Source organism: Bufo gargarizans, chromosome 3 (assembly GCF_014858855.1).
Source record: "Bufo gargarizans isolate SCDJY-AF-19 chromosome 3, ASM1485885v1, whole genome shotgun sequence".
NCBI lineage: Eukaryota > Metazoa > Chordata > Amphibia > Anura > Bufonidae > Bufo > Bufo gargarizans.
Genome location: NC_058082.1, coordinates 215,052,863 through 215,075,943, shown reverse-complemented (window position 1 = coordinate 215,075,943; position 23,081 = coordinate 215,052,863). Strand labels below are relative to the sequence as shown.

The window sequence follows — 23,081 nt, the reverse complement described above, 5'->3', positions numbered from 1 at the left end:
CTTACATAATAGAAACTACCCAAATGACCCCATTCTAGAAACTACCCCCCTCAAAGTATTCAAAACTGATTTTACAAACGTCGTTAACCCTTTAGGTGTTCCACAAGAGTTATTGGCAAATGGAGATGAAATTTGAGAATTTCAATTTTTTGGCACATTTTTTCAATTTTAATCCATTTTTTCCAGTAACAAAGCAAGGGTTAACAGCCAAACAAAATGCTATATTTATTGCCCGATTCTGTAGTTTGCAGAAACACCCCATATGTGGCCATGAACTACTGTACAGGCACACATTAGGGCGTAGAGTGAAAGGTACACCGTATGGTTTTTGGACACCATGTCCCATTTGAAGCCCCCCTGATACACCCCTAGAGTAGAAACTCCATAAAAGTGACCCCATCTAAGAAACTACACCCCTCAAGGTATTCAAAACTGATTTTACAAACTTTGTTAACCCTTTAGGTGTTGCACAAGATTTAATGGAAAATAGAGATACAATTTCCAAATTTAACTTTTTGGGCAGATTTTCCATTTTAATATTTTTTTTCCAGTTACAAAGCAAGGGTTAACAGCCAAACAAAACTCAATATTTATGGCCCTGATTCTGTAGTTTACAGAAACACCCCATATGTGGTCGTAAACTGCTGTACGGGCACACAGCAGGGCGCAGAAGGAAAGGAATTCCATACTGTTTTTGGAAGGCAGATTTTGTTGGACTGTTTTTTTTGACACCATGTCCCATTTGAAGCCCCCCTGATGCACCCCTAGAGTAGAAAATCCAAAAAAGTGACCCCATTTTAGAAACTACGGGATATGTTTGCAGTTTTTTTGGTACTAGTTTAGGGAAAATATAATTTTAGGTTGCTCTATATTACACTTTTTGTGAGACAAGGTAACAAGAAATAGCTTTTTTGGCACCGTTTTTTTTGTTATTTACAAAATTCATCTGACAGGTTAGATCATGTGGTATTTTTATAGAGCAGGTTGTCACGGACGCGGCAATACCTAATATGTATACAATTTTTTTTATTTATGTAAGTTTTACACAATGATTTCATTTTTGAAACAAAAAAATCATGTTTTAGTGTCTCTATAGTCTGAGAGCCATATTTTTTTAGTTTTTGGGTGATTATCTTAGCTAGAGTCTAATTTTTTGTGGGATTAGATGACTGTTTGATTGGCACTAATTTGGGGTACATATGACTTTTTGATCGCTTGCTATTACACTTTTTGTGACGTAAGATGACAAAAAATGGCTTTTTTTACACCGTTTTTATTTTTATTTTTTACGGTGGTCATCTGAGGGGTTAGGTCATGTGATATTTTTATAGAGCCGGTCGATACGGACACGGAGATACCTAATATGTATACTTTTTTTATTTATGTAAGTTTTACACAATGATTTCATTTTTGAAACCAAAAAATCATGTTTTAGTGTTTCCAAGAGCCATCGTTTTTTCAGTTTTTGGGCTATTATCTTGGGTAGGGTATGATTATTGCGGGATGAAATGACTGTTTGATTGGTACTATTTTGGCGTACATGCAACTTTTTTTATCACTTTTATTACCTTTTTTGGGAAATAAGGTGGGCAAAATTTCAATTTCCTCATAGTTTTTATTTTTTTATTTTTATGGCGTTCACCGTGTGCGGAAAGTAACATGACGATATGTTTTATAGATGAGGTCGTTACGGATGAGGCGATACCTAATATGTGTAGTGTATTTTATTTGTTTAATTTTTATTCAGTGATAAATGTGTTTTTTTAATCTTTACTTTTTATGACCCAGACCCACTTGGTTCTTGAAGATCCAGTGGGTCTGATGTCTGTATAATACAGTACACTATATAGTGTATTGTACTGTATTTTACTTACACTTTGACTGAACAGATCTATGCCTTTAGCACAGATCTGTTCAGCACCATGGACAGCAGGATGCATGAGAAGGCATCCTGTTGCCATGGGAACCTTCCCCGTCTGCCACAACTGAGCAGACAGGGAAGGGTAAGGAGGGGGCTCCCTCCCTCTGTGACCCCATCCTGTCTGGGGGCTGCAAAGGCACAGCAGCCCCCCGATGGGAGAGATAGGGAGCTCCCTGACTAATAACCCTTTCCATACTGCGGTCCGTACGGACCATGGTATGGAAAGGGTTAAACGGCTGACATCACAGCACAGGTGTCAGACGTTTATACCAGAGTGTCAGCAATGTGCTGACACTCTGTTATAACCACTGGCCGCCAATGAATATTCAAGAGTAGGCGGGCGGGGGATCGCGATCCCGCCTGCCGCACCGCCCGCCTCCCGCACTGCCTGCAACCCCCTCTGCACCACCCGCTGGCATAAAATCATTCAGCGGTGCAGGGGGGGGGACAAATATATATTTTAGGCATATTAAAGTTTCTAATCCGGATCAGAAACTGCAGAAAGCGCAGCAAACCGCAGGTCTGAATTGACCTGCGGTTCGCTGCGATCACCGACACGGGGGGGTCATGGGACCCCCCGTGCATTTAGTCGAGCTGCCTGCTCAATGATTTGAGCAGGCACCTTGTTCCGATCACCGCCCGCCGGGCGGCGGTGATCGGAACAACAAATGACGTACCGGTACGTCATGTGTCCTTAAGGGGATAAACACCATTATTAGGCTTAGTTATTATTATTTTTCAATTATATTACTATCTTTATTACCACAGGGATGTAGATATTACCCTGTTGCTATATCCTGCGGCTGCTTCAAACTGACGTGACTTTAGCATCTCATATGACTCTTACGGTGCATGGAGTTTAGACACAATCCTTAATAAACCCTCTGATCCACCCCTCAATGTAGCATCAGCCATACGGGCAAAGACTGGGATCGTAAGACACGGGGTCTAGCTAAAGGCTCATGGGCCATGATTCAAGAGTTCAGCTTGGGCCCCCCTTCCCTTAGTGCTTTGTGGCCAGGAGCAGGGAAGCCTGAGGCAAAAATTTAAAATGCACCCCCCATGCCAAATTCTTGACCTAACCCCTTCCCTCCAGCCAGAGGTGTAACTTGACCAGCATGTACTTTCTATAATACCGGTGTCTTCTTATGTGGCACAAGGGTCTCTGGACCACCTCAGGTTCCTGGGCCCGTTAGAGACTGCTACCTCTGCAGCCCCTATAGCTGCGCTTCTGGTAGGACATCACCATGACATTACCCACTGGTCAACCAATTCCTTATGCCAACCTTGGGGACCGGGCAGAGGAGTGTCAATTGTCCCTTGTTACCCAGGGAATTGCTAAGAGGCTCAAATATAGCTGAATAAATATACAGTGAAACGTTCCAAGATTACTGATACTGTAGAATGTTAAAGCTGCTAACACACAGTAGTAGCTGATTGTAGTAGTTTTAACAGCGATGCACTCAAAAAGATAACTGGAACAGTAATAATACACTCAATATGGTACACCTAATTATGATAATTACCACTGATATTTTCCTATGCTAAATCTGTAGGACATTGAGCTGTAAGTTACTGAACCAATAAAGTCTATATAGACTCCAAGTGCAGCTTGTGTAAGTCTAAAGACCCATTTACACAGTGTTCTTTGCAGGTGGAATTTTGGTGCGGACACCCTTGCTGAAATTTCACCGGCAGCCATTGGTTTTCTGCCTCCCATTCATTTCAATCAGTTTAATATTTGTCCAAAATTCTGCTGGTAAAAAACACCATGTGAACAGGCCCTACGGTTCAGGTTCACTGTGCCCAGCCTAAATATTACTCAGGCCTCCCATTTTAACACTTTATGATCAGAATCACCACTTCTTATTGGTGGCCTGGAAGGAAATGAATAAAAAGTCCCCTCCATGACATTCCCTGATGTGTTGAGCGACCGAAGTATCATTCTCCAGGTGAATAATGCTGGCATGATCCCTAATTCTTTTACTGAGCACTCGTATGGTCTTGCCCACATATTGGATGCCACATCTGCAGGTAAATAAATAGATTACCCCTTGTGTCCAACAATTGATAAATGCGGTCATTTGAATGACCTCCTTAGTTGTAGTGCTGGAGCTGCATGCCACACAAGAACTACATCTGTATGTTCCATTGATTTTTCTTGACAGGCAAGTGCCACCATGCTTCACTTGTAATAGGTAGCTATGCACCAGTCTATTGCCAGTATTCCTACCCTTGTGTAAGTAATCTGTTCTGCAGATTTAGTATAGGTAAATATTCAGTAGTAGGGATGAGCAAACCCCTGGAAGTTCGGGTTCGCCGGGTTCGGCCGAACTTCAGGTCAAAGTTCGGGTTTGGGACCCGAGCTTGACCCAGAACCCGGACCCCATTAAAGTCAACGGGGACCCGCACTTCACTTTATTATTTTCCATTATAACATGGTTACAACGGAAAATATAAGCATTCTTAAGACAGAATGCTAAATAAAATGGCTATTGTGGGGTTAAAAATAATTTTTAAAAAAACTCACCTCGTTTACTTGATCGCGCAGCCGGTATCCTCTTCTTTCTTCTTTCTGCAGGACCTGCAAAAGTACCTGCGATGCCGTCACTGCACTCACAACGTGGTGAGCGCAGCGACATCATCGCAGGTTCTTCTATCTTCATTCAGCAGGACCTGCGATAACGTCACCGCTGTCACCACATGGTGACGTCATCACAGGTCCTGAAGAAAGAAGAGGCTGTGCGATCAAGTCAATGAGGCAAGTTTTTTTTTTTATTATTATTTTTAACCCCTCAATGGCCATTTTATTTAGCATTCTGTCTTAAGAAAGCTATTATTTTCCAATATAACCATGTTATAATGGAAAATAATAAAATCACCCGAACACCGAACCCGAACTTCAGTGAAAAAGTCGAAAAGTTTGGGTTCGCTCAACCCTAATCAGTAGTAATTATCATAATTAGGTGTACCATATTGAGTGTATTATTACTGTTCCAGTTATCTTTTTGAGCGCATCGCTGTTAAAACTGCTACAATCAGCTACTACTGCGTGTTAATCCACAGTATGGGGAATCTTGGAATGAGCTGCAAAATCTATTTTATTCACTTCCGTCAGTTCCTACAGAAGTAGTGGTACTGTTTCTCGTTATCATTCCCTAGCTGTATTTGAGCCACCTAGAGATCCCCTTGGTAACCAGGGACTTTATGCTACTCTGCCCGATCCCCCAAGTCCGGTGGATGGCGTCATGGTGAGGTCCTATGATCTCATAAATCTCATACATCATCTGTGTGGCTGATGCTACATCAGGGAGTGGAGAGTTTATTAAGGGCTGTTACATGTGCAGCCGAACATTATAGCCAGACACTGCTACTGTACATATTCTGCACAACAAGCACCCTATGATGCGGCCTGTACTGTATATGCTACTGTACCAACTTGTGTTGAAATGAGTAGGGTGAAAGTGTAGGCATTGTATGAATCACAATTCAGTGTCGGGACAGATGTCTATGAATTGGTGCAGTTCAGTCAATGTCTGTATTTGCTTGGAGTCACAAAACAAGTATCTACAACCCCACTCCTGTGCTCCCTATAATAAGCCTGATGGACCACTAAGGTGGTTGGTAAAAATACATTTTATTAACCACATAAATAGTGTTTTTAAATCATTCCTATTCAGGCTTGATTAGCTTTTTTTTCCATGGCTCTGCCTCTGAATATAATGTTTTGGAAGTTTAAAAAAGCGTTTCATACTGTCCAAATGCGGAGACTGGTTTAGAAAGTATACTGTAATTTGTAATTGGATTGAACTCTGGATCAAGGGCAGTATGTCGAGAGTTATACTATAGTTATACTATACTATAGTAATGACCTGAAGGTTTGTTTTTGATCAATGACGTATAGCTACTTACCACAGTCATGCCATCATTCAACAGTGACTCTCCAAAAATAATCATATTTAGCTGTTCATTGACAGAAACCTCCTCAAACACAGCAAGGACAGCCACTGGATCCACTGCTGAAATAAGACTTCCATATAACAGGTTTTGTAGCAGAGATACGTTACTTAATTCAAAGGCTTTAATCTGGCATATACCATACAGGGAAAGGCCAATGCCAAAAGCATTCATTAGGGTCCCCATCACTGACCACGTAATAATGGTTCCAATGTTGTCAAAAAAAGGTCGAGTAGGTAAAAAATATCCTCCTTCAAGCACAATTGGAGGCAAGAGATAAAGGAAATAAATATTAGTCTTCATAGCAGGTGGAGATTTGTGATCTGTTCCAAAAATAATTGCACCAAGTAAGACACCAATGGCAATCAGGATGCAGCTTTCCGGCATTATTGCTGGCAATTTGTGGTAGAGATGAAATCCTGAAGAATAAAAAAAATTATATCAATGTTGAAAATAGTACTGTGACAGACCTGAAAGAAACTTATGTTTGATAAGTCAAAACCCAGAGCGGCGTCAGCTGTAGATGACTTTCAGAAATGGGCACACACTCAGCACACCTTCACCAGTAGCTCAGGGAAATTGGGGTAGGTTTTGAGAAACTGCTGAACCATTAAGTTGAACTTGTGGGCTAGGCATGGTATGTGTGTGAGCTTGCCGAGCTCCAAAGCCGCCACCAAGTTACGGACATTATCAGACACAACCATGCCTGGTTGTATGTTGAGTGGTGAGAGCCACAGCTCAGTCTGGTCCCTTATCCCCTGCCACCGCTCGGCAGCGGTGTGCTGTCTGTCACCTAAACACATTAGTTTCAGCGCGGCCTGTTGCCGTTTCCCCACTGCAGTGCTACACTGCTTCCAGCTGCTGATGGCTGACTGGTGCTGCAAGATGACAAGTCAGAGGTGGAAGTGGAGGAGGAGGTGGAGGAGGAGAAGGGGGGGTTGCAGCCACTAATGTAGGTGGTGGCGGAAATCCTGATGGTAGTAGGGCCCGCAATCCTTGGCATCAGTAGCACCTGTGCCATCCCAGGGTATGACACACTCCCGGCCTCCACAAAATTCACCCAGTGTGCCCTCAGGGAAGTGTAGTGTCCCTGGCCACAAGCACTTGTCCATGTGTCAGTTGTTAAGTGGACCTTCCCAATAACTGCATTGGTAAGGGCACGGGTGATGTTACGGGACACATGCTGGAGTAAGGCTGGAACTGCACACCGTGAAAAATATTGGCGGCTTGGGACAGAGTAACGAGGGACCGCTGCCGACATCAGGCTGCGGAAAGCCTCAGTGTCCACAAGCCTAAATGGCAACATTTCCAGGGCCAGCATTTTGGAAAGGTGCGCATTTAGTGCTATGGCCTGTGGGTGGGTATTTGCGCTTTCGTTTAAAGGCCTGGGGTATGGACATCTGTACACCGCGCTTGGACACAGAAGTGGATGTGCTAGATGATGGTGCTTGCGAAGGTCCAGATGCAGGGCGGGAGGCATCCGGGCCTGCGTCTTGGACAGGGGATCGGCCGGCACTTGATACAGGGGAAGAAGAGGCAGTGGTGTGACCCGCAGACACTACCAGGTGTTTGGCCCACCTATTAGGGTGTTTGATGCCATGTGGCGGATCATGATGGTGGTAGTGAGGTTGCTAGTGTTCACGCCCCTGCTCATTTTGGTACGGCACAGGTTGCAAATGACAATTCTTTTATCGTCCGCACTTTCCTCAAAAAAGTGCCAGACTGCGGAGCCCCTACCACTTGGCAAGGGAGACTGCCACAAGGGGGTTCTCTGGGGAACAGTTGTGGGCTTGTTTGGAGTGGCCCTCCTTCTCCCTTTTGCCATCCCACTGCCTCTTCCAGCCTGTTGCGGTGCTGTGGATCCCTCCCCCTCTGTACTGCTGTCCTCGCTCGGCTTGCCACCTTCCCAGGTTTGATCAGTGATTTCATCGTCCACCACCCCCTCTTCAACTTCCTCACTCTGGTAATCCTCCTGACTTGTTGACCTAACAAGAACCTCACTTATTGACAACTGTGTCTCATACTCATGATGAACCTCTTGAGACACTAATTGCGGTTGACCTATTGGTAACTGTGTCTCATCATCATCATCCACCTTGTGAAACACTAATTGCCATTCCCCACCGTCGTCTTCTTGTGACTGCGGATGCTCAAGTCCCTCTTCAAGCAGGCTTGGCGAGAGGAGCAAATCAAGGAATGTGCTGTTACCTGTAGTTCTACTAATTCCATTGTGCTTCAGCCAAGGTAGCGTGCACCTGCGTTCTCAAATTTACCTTTTATGGAGGTGCTGGTTCGTTTGTTTTTCTTCCCTATTGTCACTGCCACTGGGGGGGGGGGGGGTTGGCGCCTCCTGGTGGTGAGTTTGAACCGTGCACCACCGCCCATTTACCATGTGCTTTTAATTAGATAGATTGTACAGCTGTATTCTACTTTGCCCATATTGCAGGCTGACAGCCTGGCAGGGGCATGTGTAGGATATAGCTGGGTGCTACTTTGCCCAGATTGTAGGCTGTAAGCCCAGGAGAGGCACGTTAGAGTAGGCCCCATCTGATTGGAAGCTACCTTGTCGTCCGGTAGATGGGCCCGACATATTTTTGATCAATTATATGCACAAAGAGCTTCTAACTGCCCTTGCAGCAAGTATGGCCACCAAGCAGCTATTTTGTATTCAGTATTTGCTTATATCTTTGTGCAATTGACTAGCAGTGTGCTGTTACCTGTAGTTCTACTAATTCCATTGTGTTTCAGCCAAGGTAGCGTGCACCTGCGTTCTCAAATTTACCTTTTATGGAGGTGCTGGTTCGTTTGTTTTTCTTCCCTATTGTCACTGCCACTGGGGGGGGGGGGGTTGGCGCCTCCTGGTGGTGAGTTTGAACCGTGCACCACCGCCCATTTACCATGTGCTTTTAATTAGATAGATTGTACAGCTGTATTCTACTTTGCCCATATTGCAGGCTGACAGCCTGGCAGGGGCATGTGTAGGATATAGCTGGGTGCTACTTTGCCCAGATTGTAGGCTGTAAGCCCAGGAGAGGCACTTTAGAGTAGGCCCCATCTGATTGGAAGCTACCTTGTCGTCCGGTAGATGGGCCCGACATATTTTTGATCAATTATATGCACAAAGAGCTTCTAACTGCCCTTGCAGCAAGTATGGCCACCAAGCAGCTATTTTGTATTCAGTATTTGCTTATATCTTTGTGCAATTGACTAGCAGTGTGCTGTTACCTGTAGTTCTACTAATTCCATTGTGTTTCAGCCAAGGTAGCGCGCACCTGCGTTCTCAAATTTACTTATTATGGAGGTGCTGGTTCGTTTGTTTTTCTTCCCTATATTATTCCTATGTCACTATGTGCCGCCGTTATTTAGAAAAACAAACTTTTATAATATACTGCGATGTATTCAGCGCAGGTGCAGTAAGGAATTGCGCCTACACCGAATACTGAACGGGGCGGCGCAGGCGTGACATTTCCCAGGCAGACAGTAGACCAATGCTGGCCTGGCCCTGTCAAGTGTAGAAGGGCGTGGAAAGAGGTGAGTGAACGGAGCCTCTAGGAGCAGGAGCAACGCTCAGACCCCCTCCCCCCCCCCCCCCCCCGCTCCTAGAGGCTAATTAGCATATTATAAAAGTTAGTTTTTCTAAATAACAGTGGCACATAGTGACATGGGAACTAATATAGTTATGTTCAGCTGACATTAGCACATCGCTAATATCCACCAGGTTGATACCCATTTTTCTGATGACAGAAACCCTTTAATACTTTTAATACTTTGCTCATCATTAATTTTAAAGTTATTCTCTGGTTTTGACTTCCCTTTTGTCTTCCCTAATCAGATCCTGTGCACTTAGTTGGCTCAGGGACCATCACCCAGTTAGGGGGTCACCGTTTAGGGAGGATCATGCAAGTAGGTAGGGACAGTGGTATGGGATCAGGTCTGCACTGTTCCCTAACTAACATAACAGGCTTCATATCTCCTCATGAACTGCATTTCAGCTGAAGATTTTATCATCTGTATTCAGGACCATAATCCCTGACAAGTAGAGCAGAGATGAGGATGAGGCAGCTCTTTAGCTCAGTGTTGTGAAGTATCTTGTCCTCATGTGTGATTAGGACAGGTTTTGTGTGCACTAGGACGGTGGCCATTTTATTTTTCCTAATGATTGCTTCCTAGACAAAACGAGCCATTATAACTAATGAAAGGTATTTGGGAATATATTTATAATAAAGTAATATTTAAGTATTTTCATTTTCTTAATTCCCTGAGAACTCCCTTAAAGAAGAATAAAGTTTTGGAATGGCCAAGACTAAGTCCTGACTTTAATAAAATAGAAATGATGTGGAAGGACCTGAAGCAAGCAGTTCATGGTAGGAAACCCACCAACATAACAGAGTTGAAGCTGTTTTGTACTGAGGAATGGGCTAATATTCTTTCAAGCTGATGTGCAGAAATAATCAACAATTACTAGAAATGTTGAGTTGCAGTTATTGCTGCACAAGGGGGGTCACACCAGATACTGAAAATAAAGGTTTACAAATTCACATACTTTTGCCACTCAAAGATACAGTATGTCATATTGAATCATTTTCTTCAATAAATAAGTGGCCAAGTCTAATATTTTTTACTCATTTGTTTGATTTGGTTATCTTTACCTTTAGGACTTGTGTCCTATAAGGTAAAATTTATGCAGAAATATATACTGTACAATTCTGAAGGGTTTTTAAAATTTCAAGCATCACTGTACACTCAGTTAATTGAATTTGACTGTAAATAAAATGTTTTAAAAACTGAAATATAAAAAAAGATTTTTTTATGGATTTTTTGCCAGATGTATATATGGAAATTATGTAATGTAAAATTAATACAGTGATATTTAATCATGTAAAAGATAAAAGGTTTTAAGGATACATTCGCATTCATAGTTATACATTTCATATACTAATACAGCAGATACATTTCATATACAAAAAATCAGTTCTATACATGTGAATTAGATTTTTTTTTAAGTATGTGCTTGGATTATTATAAGCTCCTTCAGATATATGGGATAGTCACAGAAATGTCTGCAACAAATCTCTGTGTGAACATACCCCTATATGTCTTAAACCTCTAAGGTGCATAGAACTTCAAAATGTATTTTGTTGGCTTTTACAGTTCATATATTTTTTTTTTTTTAGAAAGTGTGAGAACAAGCAGAGATTTACCTTTCCATGAATAAATGACCTATGTTGAAAGGGTCAACAATACTAGACTATAGAAGGATATATGAAATTTGCATTGCAAACAACTTACCGATTTTAGCATAGGAAGCAAGAATAATCCATAGTGTGATTTCATAGGGGATTTGGACCAAACTGTAATCCACAGTGAAGGCATGTAATCCTGCATTGGTTTCTGCACCTTCTATAGCTGGGCTCCCAACGGTGACTTCTGAGCTTCCACTTGCGATTTTGAAAATCATCAGAAATGTGAGAAGAACGCTCGGTTCCATATTTTATGTGTAAGTCATTTACTTAGCAACAATAAAAATTAAACGTTACCAATACATTGTTATACAGGCAGGAAATAGGGACGTGCTATAAATGTATGTAACGTGGTTCTAATACCATGCTGGGAAAGAAGGATGATTCTCTTAGGAGAAAGTTATCTGAGGGTTAAGATATTATTCATGTTCTCTTAAAAATACAAAAATGTAATTTTGTCCACCAGTCTCCCCGACAAGAACGTCCACCCAGACGTTGCTTACTGACACTGTGCCATTGTCAAACATGATACAACGGGAACACTGACATCAGCAGTAGTTTTGTGTGCACAGGTGTGGTTTAGAAACTCTCTGAGCTTAGAGATAACAAGGTTGCCACCTTGTGAGCAGTCCGATAAATTACTTTAATGATTTCCTTCTCTGAACTGAGATTTGTTTCAGTATTTTATTTTATTTTTTGTGAAATAACATCTAATGGAAGATTTTCAATTGTGTTTAAAACCAATGTTATTTTTCTAATCATATATTTTGCACAGGTAACATATGCAATGGGGGGTTGAACAAGGTTTCCAATCATACATAAAGTCATGCAGTCTTTAAAAAAAGGAGACTTGTCCATAAAAATATTATGATTATCATTTTGCAGATTACATCAAAAGATTATAAGACATTCATATCAGTATGCTGACCTGTATAATTACTTATTATTTTGGTTTTCAATTTGACTGTAAAAAGCTGCTAAACAGCAGAAAATTAAAAAGAACACAATGGCAGTGCACCAAACAAGAAGAGGAAGGAGCTCACCCTTCTTTAACTACAGCTTTCAACAGTTTTGGAAGGCAAAAAGTGGCGGAGACTCTGTTAGGGGTGAACAGATGGTGAAAGTGGTACTGTGGGCTGCATAAGGCAAGAGGGACAGAATATGGAGATGGAAATCTAGGTTGTGCAGTAGCGTTGAGCGTAAAAATTCAAAAAGCGAATTTTTACGCTAATATCGGCACTTAGAGAATTTGCGAATATTTAGAATATGGTGCTATTTAGTCGTAATGATGATTAATGTTTTTTTTTTTTAACACAGTACACATCAGGTGATCATCCCTCCCTTTTTCTAGCTTGTGGGCCAATGAGAAGGCTTTGTCATAGTTTAGCAACATCCCTAGCAACCAATAGAAAAGTTGCCTACCCCGTACTATATAAGAACCTCCCCAGCAGCCATTTTCTAAAGCTTATTGCAGTTATGAAAGAGACAGCAGTGTAATTGCTGTGTTCTGTGCTTTGTGTTATTATATTAGACAGTTAACTTATATATATAATTCAGATAGTTAGGGGAAGATAGTCACTATAAGTTAGATTGATCTATAGTGTAGCAGATATTGCCAAAATTTTGCAAGCGCGAACATATTGGAGCACTCTATCTGAATATAAAGCTATTCTAATGTTCTGCTGTGCCAACCATTTTCTCCAGTCTCAGAAAACTTATACCAGCTTGAAAAATGTAGCATAAGTGACCCACTCCTGTATTTCGCGCGCATTACACGAATATTACATTGCCGATTTTCACAACAAAGAATACAATCTCAAATTTGCGAATACATGACGAATATTCTACTAAATATTTGCAAAATATCGCTAATTCGAATATTGCCCCTGCCTCTCATCACTATTGTGCAGGTGTCACAGAAGAGGGCACTGACTGAGTATGGCAGGTGGTTGTCTTCATAGCTTGCTTGGCTGGCCATTGACAGGCACTCAGGACTCCCGATGCTGCAACCTGACACAGACCCCAATGCACTGGCAACATCCGTGCAGTGGCCGGGACGGATTGAGACTAGTGTTGATCAAGCACAAAAGTGCTCGGGTGCTTGAGTAGAACACCTCGGGATGCTCGGATGCTCTACCGAGCACCCAAGGACAATGGAAGTCAATGGGAGAACTCAAGCATTAAACCAGGCACCCCCTGCTCTGAAGAGGAGAGGGTGTCGGTTCACAGGAAAAGGTCAGAAAAGGATGGAAACACCACTGAAATGGTTCGGGAACAGCATGGTCGCTGCTGGTAACGATGTTGTCTGAGTAGTACACCACTTTTACAGACTGACAATAATACGCACCAACCTGAAGATAAAATCGATTTTAGAGGGAAAAATTTTAGGAAACATTCTTTCCTGTATATTTACTTGTATATAAAGTGCAAGTGCTGCCATAAATTACAAGGAAGCGGCACTCCAATAAACCCTTTATTACACATAAAGGAGGGCATCATACACACCCTTGAAAAATTATGATTGATAGCCTGCTGGTGACCCTCAAAAACATTAGAAGCAGGAGCCTGCTGGTGACCCTCTAAAACATTAGGATTGAGGGCCTGCTGCTGATCTGACCATCTAAAACATTAGGGGTGAGGGTCTGCTGCTGAGTTGACCCACTAAAACATTAGGGGCGAAGGCCTGCTTCTGATCTGACCATCTAAAATATTATTTTTGAGGGCCTGCTGCTGAGCTGACCATCTAAAACATTAGGGGCGAGGGCCTGCTGCTGAGCTGACTGTCATGGTGGGGAGTGGGGGAAACCCCCTACCGTGCGGTGTCAAAGGATAAAAGGGGATTAGCCTGGCCAAAAGGAGTAATAAGGGAGCAGGTCACCTTCTACAGCGTCCCTAATCCTCTTCCTGACTCCTCACCGTATGAGCGGACCCCGATGGCAGGACGGCTCATACTCTGGATTCCTAGAGACCCTGAGTCGCCCTGGTAATCCCTCACCAAGGAGCCGGGAAGAGACGACCTGTTCATCCCAGTCATGGAGGAACAGGAGTCTCTATCCGAGGCCAGGCTGCAAGGAGAGGGGAACACATACAGCATATGGCATTGCCAGGTAAGGGTAACCCATAACACACTTTCCTGCAACATACACACTGACTGGAACCCGTGCACAAGTGCTCGTGTCTATACCAACATTAAAGGACACAGCACAAACCACAACCACACAGGAACCCAGGACAACCATAGCTGCATGTTCTCACAACAAAACATTGCCGCGAGCAACCGCAAGTGTGGCAACACTGTCACAGCACAAACCAAAGGCACTGACCATCTAAAATATTATGGGTGAGGGTCTACTGCTGAGCTGACTCTCTAAAACATTAGGGGCGAGTGCCTGCTGCTGAGCTGAGCATCGAAAAAATTATGGTTGAGGGTCTGTTGGTGAGCTGACTATCAAACAAATTATGGTTGAGGGCCTGCTGCTGAGCTGACCATCAAAAACAATAGGAGTGAGGGCAGCCTAATAAGCATGCTGATATGATGGAGGAGGAGGAGGAGGATTAAAAAAAAAAGAATGAACCATATACCCTTTTTTGTGGTGGAAGGGTGCATAGGAATACAGTGCATTCAATACAACAGAAAAGTCACATTTAAAGTGCCTTTATGTTGAGCCACTTTCCTCTGGTGTAGTAGAGAAGTCAGGGGCAATCCAGGCCTTGTTCATTTTGATGAGTCAACCTGTCAGCATTTTCAGTTGTGACAAAACGTTGGCGGCAGGGCAGGCCAGCACCTCCAAGGCGTAGAGCGCCAGTTCGTGCCACATGTCCAGCTTGGACAACCAATAGTTGCAAGGCACAGAGGGATCATTGAGGACACTGACACGGTCTGCTTCGTACTCCTTCACCATCTTCCAAAACTTTTCTCTCCTTGTGACACTAGGCCGTGCATCAGGGTGAGGTTTCATGAGATGAGATGCTGGCGGGGTTTCATGAAACTGTCCCAGGCCTTGGAGAGTGTTGCCCTGCCTCTGCTGCAACTGCTGTGTGTTCCCCTCGTCTCCCCTCCTCAGGTTGCCCAAGGAACTACGTACTCTGCCTCCAGCGTTGTCAGCTGGAAATTTGTTTAAGAAATTTTTCCACAAGAATCTTCTGGTATTGCACCATTTGCTAGTCCTCTCCACCACAGGAATGGGAGATGAGAAGTTATTTTTGTAGCGGGGGTCAAGAAGGGTGAACAACCAGTAATCGACGTTGGCCAAAATGCGTATAACGCAAGGGTCAAGGGAAAGGCAGCCTAACATAAAGTCAGCCACGTGTGCCAGAATCCCAACAGACAAAACTTTGCTGTCCTCATCAGGAGGATGACTCTCAATCTCCTCATCCTCTTCCTCCTCTTCGGCCCATCCACACTGAACAGATGGAATAAACCTGCTGTGGGTACTACCCTCTTCATTGTGAGCAACGAGCATTTCAGTAGACACAGAAGTGGGATGGTTGCACTGATAATAGCGGCACCGCCACTCACCATCTGTGTGGATTCCTTAAAGTTGCGTAAAACCTCACAGAGGTCAGACATCCATGCCCACTCGTCGCTTGTGAAGAGCGGAAACTGACTGGAAATGCAATGACCATGTTGCAGCTGGTATTCCACTACTGCCCTCTGCTGCTCACAAAGCCTGGCCAACATGTGGAACGTAGAGTTCTAGCGTGTGCTCACGTCGCACAACAGTCGGTGAGCTGGCAATTGCAATAGCTGCTGCAGCGTTGCCAGACCAGAGGCAGCTGTAGATGACTTTCGGAAATGAGCACACCTGCGGTGCACCTTCACCAGTAGCTCAGGCAAATTGGGGTAGGTTTTGAGAAACAGCTGAACCACTAAGTTGAACACGTGGGCTAGGCATGGTATGTGTGAGCTTGCTGAGCTCCAAAGCCGCCACCAAGTTACAGCCATTATCAGACACAACCATGCCTGGTTGTATGTTGAGTGGCGAGAGCCACAGCTCAGTCTGGTCCCTTATCTCCTGCCACCGCTCTGCGGCGGTGTGCTGTTTGTCACCTAAACATATTAATTTCAGTACGGCCTGTTGCCACTTTCCCACTGCAGTGCTACACTGCTTCCAGCTACTGACTGATGGCTGACTTGTGCTGCAAGATGAGAATTCAGAGGTGGAAGTGGAGGAGGAGATGGATGAGTGGAAGGAGGGGTTGCAGCCACTAATGTAGGTGGTGGCGGAAATCCTGATGGAAGTAGGGCTCGCAATCCTTGGCATCGGTAGCACCTGTGCCATCCCAGGGTATGACTCGCTCCCGGCCTCCACGAAGTTCACCCAGTGTGCCCTCAGGGAAATGTAGTGTCCCTAGCCACAAGCACTTGTCCATGTTTGAGTCATTAAGTGGACCTTACCAATAACTGCATTGGTAAGGGCACGGGTGATGTTATGGGACACATGCTGGTGTAAGATGGGGATGGCACACCAGAAAAAATTGTGGCGGCTGAGGACTGAGTAACGAGGGACCACTGCCGCCATCAGGCTGCGGAAAGCCTCAGTGTCCACATTACAGTTAATGGCAGCATTTACCTGCACGTTTATTGGCTGCATAGCAGCCAACAAACGTACAGGGAGGAGACCCGATCATCGCTCTCGAGCACACGCGGTATTCGGCCGAACACCGTGATGTGCCGAGCATCGCGATGCTTAAGCCAAACTGGTGTTCAGCCAAGCATGCTAGATCAACACTAATCGAGACCTATTTAACTTTAATGTGTCCGTGATTCATCCTCACCGTAAAAAAATAGAACATGGAATCCTTTCCTGCATAACATAAATGGGACGGATCTGTTATGCAGCCCATAGACTTCTATTATAATGGAATGAATAACGGAATGCCTCTAAAGGCATTCCGTTATGCATTCTGTCATACAATTGCATTATGGTCTGTGGTAATGGAATCCATAAAGCAATTTACCTTTTACCAGTAAACGAATCGCAAATGAATTTCATAACCGGAAAATCGCTCATCTCTAGCTTTAATGACCGCGATCGGCATTACTGCTGGTTGCGGTCCTTAGAAGCGAGTCTCTGCTGTTTGAAACAGTGGAGACCCACCAGCCATGATGCCCGCTGCATGAGCGAGTGGGCGCCATGTTTGCACTTTGCTCCAGCACCGTACATGTACGGCACTGGTACCAAAGGGGTTAAAGGCTGTTAAAACTGGATACCAAATGACCATTAAAAATAGACAGATGGCTAGAAAATAGATGCAGAAATGGTCGAAAAGTGGCCATGAAAAAGTGTGTCCATTTTTAACAGCTTGTTTTTTTTTTCAGCTGTCTTGTGAATGTGGCCTAAAGTTTACAAAGCCAATAACCCACGTAGTCTTTGAAGGTTCATCACACAGATTATGTTGCCAACAGCATTAAATAAAAACAAATAACCTTTTTGTAGCTTTATTGAACAAATGATAACAAATAAATATTATTCAATAAATAACATAAAAATATGATTACATTCACAATATGTTACAGAAAAATGTTTGTTTGCTAATCTTTAATTTTTTATTAATAGTATAGAATAAAGTTTTTCTTTGTTTTCACTTTAATGCTTAGTTGAGGCAGTGAGTTGATTGAATCTGGAACGTGTACCTTTACTACCTTTAATCCTGTGATTTGTTTGCTAATCTGCCTAAGGTATTATTATTAGTTTAGTTCATGACTCACTCACTTATTATTAAAGGGGATCATTAGTATTGAGGTCATACCCCTATTCTAAGGGATATGTGTTAGGGCTCATTCACACTACCGTGGTCTGGTTCTGTGTGAGGACCCATTCACTTCAATGGGGCTGCAAAAGATGCAGACAGCCGGCTCCGTTCCATGGCCCCGCAAAAATTATAAGTCATGTCCCATTTGTGTCCATTTTGCGGACAAGTATAGGCATTTCTATAAAGGACCGTCTGTTCTGTTCCGCAAATTGCGTTAGGCACACGGACGGCATCCGTGTTTGGCGGATCCGCAATTTGCAGACCGCAAAACACGGCTTGGTCGTGTGAACAAGCCCTTAGGTAGGTAAATGCCTTACAATGCATTTGTGTCACCTCTTTTACTTAGTCTGAAACTACCTGTAATAGGATGTATTTCTTTGACGCAGTGTCGTCTACTTTGAAAGTGTTCTATCTGGTAGGGTTATTGCAGAATGTAGTGTTCTTTTGTTTAAAGGAGTTTCCTTTTGCAGACCAAAGACTCTTTTACACAAGACGATAATTTGTTGAAATTATCATTCTCAGTCCTTGGCCATGATTGTCAGCAGCACATCAACACATGTAAACAGGCATCTGAGAGGAGGTAAAGATGAGGGGGAAAAACACAATTATCGTAAAATGTGTATGCTAATCTTGTGCTTGTGTCCGTGTAAAGGGACCACTAAAAGTAAGACAGATCAATTGGGTTTCTATGAACATGTCCTGTGTGTTATTTTGGTGCTACATGCGCAAATTTATAATGGATCATACATAAATGGCTAGACGAAAGGGATTAGGTCAAGAATTTGGCATGGGGGGAGGGGGGTGCTGTTTAAATGTTTGCCTCAGGCAGCATGAAGGCTATGTGCTCCCCTGCCCCTGGCCACAAAGCACTGAGGAAAGTGGGGTCCCAAACTGAACTCTTGTACCGGGGCCCGTGAGCCTTTAGTTACGCTCCTGGATATATGTAACACATTTATACACAATTTCTTCGTTTTGGTCATTAAAGGGTTTCATTAAAGGCATCCTATAGGTCATCAGTATCTGATTGGTGGGGGCCTGACGCCTGGGAATCCCGCCAATCAGCTGTTTGAGAAGGCAGCAGTGCTCGCAGTAGCTTAAATGGGGGGTGAGCTGCGCCCAGGCGATGTAACATAGTTGTAACGTCACTGGCCTGTGGGAAACGGCGAGAAGGCCGTGGCCCTACCAGTAGCTGATTGGTGGGAGTCCTGGGTGTCGGACCCCCACCGATCACATGCTGACAACCTATCCAAAGGATACATCGTTAGTAAGAAAAAGGTATAGAATCCCTTTAAATGGCAATAATAATAATAATAATAGAAGACATTAGTGAACATGTGCAGCGCAGTTTGAAAGATCAAATTCAGAAGAGATTCAATAACTTCACATTTTCTCTTTTAAATCTGTCTGTTGTTTCCAGTTCTTCCTGCTTTGAATAGCTGATGATTTTTAGTTGTTTACGATGCTGTTGTGTGATGAAACGAAAAGTTTGAATGGTCGTCTGTTGCACAGAAAAAGCAGTTGTCCACTGTGTCAAATATTCTCTACTGTCCCCTTTAGCTTCATGATCAATCCCATTAAACCTGACATACTGCCTAGTAGGGTACACCATGGTGAATAAAATGAGCCCTCTATGTTGCCATTGCAACATAATTACTTACTTATTTTTATGCAGATAAAGTGATCAGAGCACTGAGGGTCTGGCCTAGCCCCTCAGAGCACCACTTCACCTCCGTCTCTCCCCCATGGCCACTCTCCTTCATGGCCTGATTGACAAGGCCAGGCATCCTCACTGTCCAGCTACTTCATTCACGCATGCAAGGTTGATCTCAAGAGGCTCTCCTTGATGAAGTTTCCCCAGTGCAAGCATGAGATTTCAGGGCCGGGAATCCAAAAGTGAAGATGTCTGGCACTGCCAGGCCATGATAGGGAAAGGAAGAGGTGAAGCGATACTCTGAGGGGCTTAGCCAGACTCTTGGTGCTTTGATCACTGCATTTGGATAAAAATAAAAGTAATAATAGAAGGCTCAACCTTACCAGGCAATATGTCTGGTTTAATAGTGTTAACATGATGACATGATGACAGATGCTCTTTAAAGACTTGCATCCAATCAGTGATATATATTCTTAAAGTGATATAATGATCTGACATAAGTTTTTGAGACAATAGAAAATCATAATTTTAGATTCCCCCTGCTTTTTTTCACCGGCATATAATATCTGATCCTTTTCCAAAACTTTGCAGTATGAGCAGATTTACTGTTGAGGTCCCCTTTCCAGGAGACTATAGGTAGAGCTCTCAGAGCTCTCTTCACTATATGTGGTATACTCTCTGGTTCTTTAAAGGGCTCCAGCTTAATCAGAATTAGTTTGAGGCTCTCTTGTTCCTCCAGAGAGCATGTAATAGCTGCCTGGAGCTCAAATAGGCTTGGTCCTGTGATGTATCTCGGAGTCAGTATGAAAATAGCTCGTCTGCTTCTCTTAACGATCTTGGCAATATCTTCAACATAGGCTAGAAAATACAAAGAATTGAAAAGAATGGGTAGAAATATCATGGTTCTACATTAGCACCTGATAAGAGGTCTCACTTATAGCCATTTCATACTTTGTATTGTATTTTTTTTTCCTTAAGAGACCAACTTCTCTACATCTGGAGAAATGGCATCACATCCCTAGTAAAACTGTCCCTTCCTGTCCAATGCAGTAGAACAGGGGTGAACAGTTCTGGGATATTCAAGAGGCTGTAAATGGGAAACACTGAAGTACACTGCAGTTTTCTACTATAGTTTCAATATTATATGATAGATGGCTATAAAATGAACGCCACTGTACCTTACAGTTATCTCATTGCCTAGTCACAGTGATAAATGCAATGTATACCTCCAAAGACAAATAAATCAATTGTGGTCAATTTAAACCAATCACTGAACATAAAATATATTCCAACTGTGATGTTAAAGAAAGTCTGTCAACAGTTTTGTCTATGCAAAACTACTGACAGACATAGGGAGGGGCAGGTGACGAGACGAAATACAGTACATACCTCTGCCCCATCAAGGGAGTGATGTAAAAATCCACTTTGATTGGTGACTGCACCACCCCTGAGAGGTGAACTGGGGACAGTCCAGTTTACCAAGCCCCTTCCCTCTGCTGGTGACAGCTATAGCATCCATCCAGGAGACCACTTCATTCACTATATCTACACCAAGCCTAAGGCACTGCAGTCTGCGGGCCCTCCCCCTGTGCACTTCTACGACAATCAAAGTTAATATATTCATCACTCCATTGATTAAAAGCAGGGAAAGAGGTATGTATTACCTGCTATGCCTGCCTTGGCCATACCCATGTCTGTCAGTAGTTTGGCATTGACAAAACTGCTGACAGACCCCTTTTAGTAAAACTCACAATAGAGTTCTTCAGAAAAGAAGTTCTATATGAAAATTCTTCCGTAAATGTTTGCCCTGGTATACACTCACTTAAAGAATTATTAGGAACACCATACTAATACGGTGTTGGACCCCCTTTTGCCTTCAGAACTGCCTTAATTCTATGTGGCATTGATTCAACAAGGTGCTGATAGCATTCTTTAAAAATGTTGGCCCATATTGATAGGATAGCATCTTGCGTTTGATGGAGATTTGAGGGATGCACATCCAGGGCACGAAGCTCCCGTTCCACCACATCCCAAAGATGCTCTATTGGGTTGAGATCTGGTGACTGTTGGGGCCATTTTAGTACAGTGAACTCATTGACATGTTCAAGAAACCAATTTGAAATGATTCGAGCTTTGTGACATAGTGCATTATCCTGCTGGAAGTAGCCACCAGAGGATGGGTACATGGTGGTCATGAAGGGATGGACATGGTCAGAAACAATGCTCAGGTAGCCCGTGGCATTTAAACGATGGCCATTTGGATCTAAGGGGCCTAAAGTGTGCCCAGAAAACATCCCCCACACCATTACACCACCACCACCAACCTGCACAGTGGTAACAAGGCATGATGGATACATGTCCTCATTCTGTTTACGCCAAATTTGGACTCTACCATTTGAATGTCTCAACAGAAATTGAGACTCATCAGACCAGGCAACATTTTTCCAGTCTTCAACAGTCCAATTTTGGTGAGCTCGTGCAAATTGTAGCCTCTTTTTCCTATTTGTAGTGGAGATGAGTAGCACCCGGTGGGGTCTTCTGCTGTTGTAGCCCACCTTTCTTTCCCATTCTGACATTTAGTTTGGAGTTTAGGAGATTGTCTTCACCAGGACCACAACCCTACATGCATTGAAGCAACTGCCATGTGATTGGTTGACTAGATAATCGCATTAATGGGAAATAGAACAGGTGTTCCTAATAATTCTTTAGGTGAGTGTATATAAGGAAACTGTTATGTAATAAATTGCAGAACTTTGGTATACACGGGAATTATAGGATGATCGGATCCCATTGCAAAATGCAGAATGGGTCAGATTTCCATAAGGAGTATTTGCAGTTCACTTTTTCTGACACAGAGTTGAATGTGAAAATTCTGGCTTCCTGCAGCCAAGACTAATTGAAGCTCAATGTATATGTATTTCTACATGTTCATGCATGTAAGCAGAATTCCTAGTTTATTTCCGACCTATGCTATAAATACGAACCCGTTGCCGTATTGCGGACTGCATTTGTGGATCCGCAATACACGGGCGTCGTTCCGTGGGCATTCCGCATCACGGATGAGGACCCATTCATTTCAATAGGTCCACAAATCCGGAGATGTGGAATTGTGCGGAACGGTAGCATGGAACGGAACCCTATGGAAGCACTACAGAGTGCTTCCGTGGGGTTTCGTCCCGTACTTCCGTTCTGCAAAAGATAGAACATGTCCTATCTTTTTTGCGGAACAGGCGGATCGCGGACCCATTAAAGTGAATGGGTCCACGATCCGCTGCGGCTGCCACACGGTTGGTGTTTGTGCATTGCGGCTTACAATTTGCGGGCCGCAGCACGGCCACGGGACGCACCGTTTGTGTACAGGAGACCTTACCTAATTGTCGTGCTTACAGCTAAACATTTTTTTTTTTCAATTTGTCAACACAGCTCCCAAAGTCAGACTATGATCAATTGTATAAGGCCGAATGCACACGGCCGTGTTCCGCGGCCGAGAGGGGTCCGTGGAATGCCGGCCTGGATTCCTGCTGACAGCAGGAGCGCACGGCGTCATTGGTTGCTA

The 23,081-nt window shown here is 43.5% G+C and overlaps 2 protein-coding genes across 2 annotated transcripts in view; both read right to left on the bottom strand.

The window, feature by feature from the left end:
• SLC9A4 (solute carrier family 9 member A4) overlaps nt 1–11,561 on the bottom strand; it is an 80,689-nt gene extending 69,128 nt beyond the window's left edge. The window contains exons 1-2 of the mRNA XM_044285552.1: nt 11,168–11,561; nt 5,834–6,297 (exon numbers count right to left, since the gene is read on the bottom strand). Of these exons, the coding sequence (XP_044141487.1) occupies nt 5,834–6,297; nt 11,168–11,366 (663 nt within the window). The 5' untranslated portion in view covers nt 11,367–11,561. The remainder of the gene's footprint in view (nt 1–5,833; nt 6,298–11,167) is intronic.
• A 6,488-nt stretch (nt 11,562–18,049) lies between these two features.
• The window catches only part of LOC122933158 (interleukin-18 receptor accessory protein-like), a 48,120-nt gene continuing 43,088 nt past the window's right edge, over nt 18,050–23,081 (bottom strand). The window contains exon 10 of the mRNA XM_044287978.1: nt 18,050–20,383. Within this exon, the coding sequence (XP_044143913.1) occupies nt 20,046–20,383 (338 nt within the window). The 3' untranslated portion in view covers nt 18,050–20,045. The remainder of the gene's footprint in view (nt 20,384–23,081) is intronic.